The 6,160-nt window shown below is 59.0% G+C and overlaps 1 protein-coding gene across 1 annotated transcript in view; it reads right to left on the bottom strand.

Moving 5' to 3' along the window:
• Window positions 1-48: 48 nt before the first annotated feature.
• EFR3B (EFR3 homolog B (S. cerevisiae)) overlaps window positions 49-6,160 on the bottom strand; it is a gene marked incomplete at both ends in the record, with an annotated part of 7,060 nt that continues 948 nt past the window's right edge. Inside the window, 9 exons of the mRNA XM_008940997.1 lie at window positions 49-140; window positions 488-615; window positions 1,417-1,484; window positions 1,582-1,713; window positions 2,221-2,382; window positions 3,563-3,638; window positions 4,224-4,396; window positions 4,606-4,657; window positions 5,728-5,839. Coding sequence (XP_008939245.1) covers window positions 49-140; window positions 488-615; window positions 1,417-1,484; window positions 1,582-1,713; window positions 2,221-2,382; window positions 3,563-3,638; window positions 4,224-4,396; window positions 4,606-4,657; window positions 5,728-5,839 — 995 coding nt within the window. The remainder of the gene's footprint in view (window positions 141-487; window positions 616-1,416; window positions 1,485-1,581; window positions 1,714-2,220; window positions 2,383-3,562; window positions 3,639-4,223; window positions 4,397-4,605; window positions 4,658-5,727; window positions 5,840-6,160) is intronic.

Genomic DNA, 6,160 nt, shown 5'->3' with positions numbered 1-6,160 from the left:
GGGCCCCTTTCTGCCGGGGCAGCTCCTGCAGCTCTGGGCACTGGGTACCTGCTCTCTCTCAGGGCTGTTTCTTGACTCCACCTCCACTTGCAGGGAAATGGTCTCACCAATGCTCTTCCTCTTGGACAAGCGATCTTCATCTGAGGAGGAAGAGGAAGGGCAGAAAAGCCAATGGCAGGGGCAGCAGGGTGGGCACAGGCAGCTCCAGGGGCACACAGCCTCACGTCCCACCCCAGGGCAGCTGGCCATCTAACCCAAACTCCCAGAGGGCTTCATGGTTCCTTCTCTCCAGGCAGCTGGCAACCCCAGCAAGGTCCCAGTTAACCACTTTGTGCCTCAGTTTCCCCAGGGCTGCACCTCTACCAGACAGCACAGAGCCAACAGGCCCACGTGTTGGCCAAGAACTCCACGTCCCCAGAGGTGGGGACAGCAGGGGAGCAGTGTCCTCCCCTCCCAGGCCTCTGGGCTGCCCAGGGAGGGTGGGTACCTGTCAGCTGGGGCACGTAGGGTGTGCTGAGGCGCTCCGAGTTGTACCCACTGCCACCCAGCACCTCACTGATCTTGCTCTGCCAGAAGAAGACCTCTGGGCCCAGGCGGTCCAGGCTCTTGCTCAGCCTGCAGAGATGGAGAGAAACCAGTGGAGGTGGCAGCACTCCTCCTGCTGGAGCTGGGTCAGCAATGGAATGTTCTCATGGTGCTGGGTACATCACAGGAACAGTGTGCCCAGAAGCCAAGGTGGCCACCAGCAGCCTGGCTTGGGTCAGCACTGGTGTGGCCAGCAGGAGCAGGGCAGGGATCATCCCCCTGCACTCAGCACTGGGGAGGCTGCACCTCAAATCCTGGGGTCAGTTTTGGGCCCCTCCCTCCCAGAAGGAGCTTGAGGGGCTGGAGTGTGGCCAGAGAAGGGCAACGGAGCTGCTGGGGAAGGGTCTAGAGCCCAAGTGTGGGGAGGAGCAGCTGAGGGAGCTGGGGGTGCTGAGCCCGGAGCAAAGGAGGCTCAGGGGAGACCTTCTGGCTCTGCACGGCTCCTGACAGGAGCCTGGAGCCAGGGGGGGGTCGGGCTCTGCTCCCAAGGGACACGCCACAGGACGAGAGGAAAGGGCCTCAAGTTGCCCCAGGGGAGGTTTCAGTTGTCCCTGAGGAACAATTTCTTGCCCTGGAGGGTTGCCCAGGGCTGTGCCAGGCTGCCCAGGGCCGTGGTGGAGTCCCCACCCCTGGAGGGGCTCCCAAGCCGTGGAGATGTGGGGTGAGGGACACAGGGCAGTGGGGACCTGGCAGGGCTGGGGGATGGTTGGACTTGATCTCAAAGGTCTCTTCCAACCCAAACAATTCTGTGACTCTGTAATTCCCTGATCTCATGGTAGCCAGTCCCTCAGAAGCAGGCAGTGAGGAAGAAAGCATTTCCCAGGCTCTTACTTGGGTTTCTCCAGAAACACATCTTCAGGAAGCAGGTAAGGAGCCTCCTTCTCTCGCATCTGGATGACCTGTAGAAGACAAGCAAGGAGCTGAGCTCCAACCCCAGGGGTGGCCAGGAGAGCTGCAGGAAAGCCTCCAGCCCTGTGCCCCCAGCCCCCCTGGCACCTCGTGGATGTGCTGGCAGAAGGTGGGCACGGTGATGAGCTGGCTGATGAGGTTCAGGTAGGCTGCCCCCAGAGCCAGCAGGGCACAGCGGTTGTACCCCGTCAGGTTGTCCTCGTTGATCTGGGCAATCTCCTGCAAGAGAGACACAGCCCCATGGCATGGAGGCCCCCAACGTGGTCTGCATCCTGCTCCTCACATCCCCTGACCTCCAAACATCTCAGATTTTGGAGTTTGGGCTTTGCAGGGCTTCAGAGGAGGCAACAGGGTCTTTCCCCAGCACCTTGGGCTGACCCCACTACGGTGGGAGAAGCTCAGAGCAGGTGAGGCACTTGCACTCTCCATCCTTAGAGACCTCAGCTCCAGAACAACCCCCTCCCAGTGGCTCCTTCCCATCTGGGGAAGGAATTGTTGACCCTGAGGGTGTTGAGCCCCTGGTTGCCCAGAGAGGTGGTCGCTGCCCCATCCCTGGCACCATCCCAGGGGAGGTTGGATGGAGCTCTGAGCACCCTGCTCTAGCTGCAGATGTCCCTGCTCAGAGCAGGTTGACCTTGAAAGGTCCCTTCAACCCAAATCATTCTTGATCCCATCCCACTCCACGGCCCTGAGCAGCAGGAGCCCACCCAGCTCCTCCCCAGCTACCTGCACGGCCAGCACCAGGCGGATGAGGTCCACCACCACCTCCTCGTTAGCCAGTTCGATGCTGATGAGCATCAGCAAGCTGTAGAGAGCTTCATAGTGGGCCTGAACGTTGCTCTCCTCCTTGCATATCAGGTAGATGTGGCGGTAGAGCTGCTGCCCATGCTGTGGGGACACAGAGGGACGTGGTCACCTCCTGAGCCTCCTCTGCGAGCAGCAGCACCACCCTCAACGCAGAGCCAGAAGAGCAGCAAGGCCCAGCAGAGGAGGTTCCATCCATGTGAGATGGAGCAGAGCTCCTCAGGGCACCAAGCAAGCAAAGAAAGCCCCAGGGAGAAGGATCTGTGACTATCAGGTGGTGTTTCACCATTTGATGGTGTTTCATCTAAGGGGTCAGCTGGAGGGAGTTGGGCTGGGGCAGCCTGGAGAGGAGAAGGCTCCAGGGAGACCTTCTGGGGGCTGCCAGGACTTCAAGGGAGCCTCTAAGAAAGCTGGGGAGGGACTTTTTACAAGGGTTTGGAGGGATAGGACCAGGGGGAATGGCTTCAGACTGGAAGAGGGGAGATTTAGATTAGAAATGAGGAAGAAGTTCTTCACTCTGAGGGTGGTGAGACCCTGGCTCAAGTTGCCCAGGGAAGCTGTGGATGCTCCACCCCTGGAGGGGCTCAAGACCATGGGATGGGGCTTTGAGCAACCTGGTCTGGTGGGAGGGGTCCGGATGGGTCTTTGAGCAACCTGGTCTAGTGGGAGGTGTCCATGCCCATGGCAGGGGGGGTGGAACTGGATGATCTCAAGAGTCCCTTCCAACTCAAACCATCCTATGATTGTATGATACTGGACTTTGGTGGGGAAGAGGCCCCTGCAGGTCCAAGAGCAGAGCCCAGGGCAGGCAAATGGGACCTGTAGCCTCAAGCCAAGCAAAGGGATGATGCTGCTGCAGAAGAATACAGCCCTGGGACATGTTGCTTGAGAGCAAGGGTGGGACAGAGCAGGACACATGTTGGTGCAAGGGAAACTCAACTCTGGGATGACTTTTGGATTGGGATCTACAACCCTTGGTGTGCACAAGGTAACAAACAGTTGCAGATGTCCCAGCCCAGTGCAGGAGGGTTGGACTAGATGACCTTTGAAGGTCCCTTCCCACCCATGATTCCATGATTTAGAAGCCCACAAAGATGCAGCCTTGAGGTGCTGATGGAGACTGAACCCCACTGGCTTTTCCCAGGGCCATCCCCAGGGTCAGAGGCACCAGGGGGCTCCAAGGCTTGCTGTGACTTGGCACAACAGAGGTCCAGCCCTCACAGAGGTCCTCCCAAAGCCAGCTTGACCCAGCCCCTGACTCTACCTTCTTCATGAAGACGGTGTCTTGGCGTGAGCACTTGTCCACCTTCAGCTTCAGGACTGAGATGTCACTGATGGTGCTGCAAGGAAAGGCCAAGGAGAAGGGAGAAGTCCAACCCCACCACTCCCACGCTGCTCCAGAGCTCCTGGCCCTCTGGGGCCAAGCTAAAGGGGGCTTTCAAAACCCACCCAAGCCATCCAGCTACTCAAGAGGACTCAGCCAAATCACCACAGGGTTTCAAGGCTGTGGTGGTCAGGAGCACCAAGGCCACCTGACAAAGGAGCACCCAAGCAAAGGGGGTTGGCAGGACCACAGCCAAACCCGTGGAGATGTTTCCACCTTGGATGACAGTTGCCTTCCTCCAAGGTAGGGCAGAATGGGCAACATGAGTGCCCAGCAGGACCATCCATGGGGACATAACACAGGCAGTGAGCCCACTTGAGGGTGTTGCTGCTCCTGCACGTCCTCCTGGGACCACTGGCCAACCACAGGTCCACCCAGAGCATGGTCTTGGGTTCAGAGAGACCCTCCATCCACCTAGCTCTTAGCAGACCACTGATCTGCAGCATGAAACCACCCCAGAACAGGTCCAAGATGTCAAAACAACCCTCCCAAGAGCAGGGTCTGCAGGTCCTTAGCCTGTTGAGGAGCCCCTGGGCCATACCTGATGGTGGAGAACTTCTGGCGGTTCCCGTGGCGGTCGATGAAGCTGATGAGGATCTCCAGGACAAAGAGCCTGATCTCAGCATCCTCCAGGAGGGCTGAGGAGAGCAGCCTGTCCAGGAAGGCGCTGGGAAGGGCTGTGAGCATGTTGCTGCACTGGAAGCCCACAGAGACCTGCCAGCACGGAGGGAAAAGGGACACAAGGTGACAACGGTGGCACTTGAGGAAGGGGTTAAAGGACACCAAGAAGGGATGGAAGCAGAGAAAGCTAAGGAGAGGTTGAGTTCTTCCTCCACCACCCCAAGAGAGAGGGTTCTGGAGCTCAGCTCCACCCTGGCAAGAGCTGGGAGGTGCAGAGTGTTGGGGTGGTGGCACGTCCATACCTGGAGAAGGGACTTGAGGAGCATGATCTGCGTCAGCCGGTTGCGGTTCTCCCTGGCAGAGAGAGAGAGGGGACACCTGGTGAAGTCCAAGTGACAACAAAACCACCCTCCCCACACACCCAGAGCCTCAGAAAGGGCAGGAGGTTTCCTCAGAGCCACCACCACCACCACCACCAGACACAGTCTCCAGCAAAGGAGCTCCAGGTTTATCAGCTGGGCAGCAGGACGTGAGCGTGTCCCTGGGCTGGGCACTGGGGAGGCTGCCCCTCAAATCCTGGGGTCAGGTTTGGGTCCCTCACCCCCAGAAGGAGCTTGAGGGGCTGGAGTGTGGGCAGAGAAGGGCAACGGAGCTGCTGGGGAAGGGTCTAGAGGCCAAGTGTGGGGAGGAGCAGCTGTCCAAGCATTATTCTAGGATTCTAAGCCATTCTCTTGAGTATTATCTTTAGCTCCTGGCCAGGTTTGGATGTGGCCCCAGGACCCAGCAGGCACCTACAGACATGCAGAGTCCAGCTGCAGCACCACTGCCTGGGAACCCCTTTTCCTCTTGATGCTCTGGTGTCTCCATGCCCCTTGTCACTTGTCACCAAGGATCACAGGTTGCTCAGCTTCCCTGGGGCTCCAGTGCAAGCTCTCCCTGCTCAGCCTCTCCAGCAGTGTGCCCACACCCCACTCTGTCCCCACAGACCACCCCAAGGTGGGTGTCAGGAGCTCCCCAGCACTTGAAGCTCCATGTTCAAAGCCTGAAGGGTGGTTGGAGTGAGTGGGGGTTGGGCTCTTCTCTCAAGGAACCAGAGATAGGATGAGGGGCAATGGGCTGAAGTTGCCCCAGGGGAGGTTTGGGTTGGATTTTAGGCAGAATTTCTCTCCTGGCAGAGTGGTGAGGCCTTGGCCCAGGCTGCCCAGGGAGGTGCTGGAGTCCCCAGCCATGGAGGGGTTCAACAAACATCTGGACGTGGCTCTTGAGGGACATGGTTTAGTGGCCATGGGGGTGTTGGGTTGATGGTTGGACTTGATGAACTCAGAGGTCTTCTCCAACCTCCCTGATTCTGTGCTTCACTTAGGGCAGGGCAGGGAGAGCAATGCAGGGGAAGAAGAAGGAGGGGAGAAGAGATCTGCTCTCACCCTGCTCTGCCAGGCTCGATGGACTGCTGCAAGGAGGGCAGTGGCACCTTGTTCATGATGAAGACCATCACCTCAGACTGCTGGTAGGTGGGCAGGGTGCTGGCGAAGGACCCTGTGGGGACAAGAGTGAGCTGGCAGCCCAGGAGGTGGAGCCCAGCACCCCCAGCAGCACCCATTGCCCCAGGGTGCCCCCCTGCCCTGCTCCAAGCTGGCTAGGAGGGGACAATGCTGGGGTCCAGCACCTGTAGGCAGCTTCAGATCCAATGGGATTCAAGACCCATCAAAAGCCCTCCCAGGTAGAGTGCCAGACAGCACTAGAGTGGCCAGCAAGAATGGGGCAGGGATTGTCTCCCTGGACTCAGCACTGGGGAGGCTGCCCCTCAAATCCTGGGGTCATTTTGGGGGCCCTCCCTACCAGAAGGACCTTGAGGAG

This window comes from Merops nubicus, unplaced genomic scaffold (assembly GCF_000691845.1).
Source record: "Merops nubicus isolate BGI_N331 unplaced genomic scaffold, ASM69184v1 scaffold25175, whole genome shotgun sequence".
NCBI classification, from domain to species: domain Eukaryota; kingdom Metazoa; phylum Chordata; class Aves; order Coraciiformes; family Meropidae; genus Merops; species Merops nubicus.
Note: the sequence above shows the minus strand (reverse complement) of the source record. Positions and strands in the feature narration are given on the sequence as shown.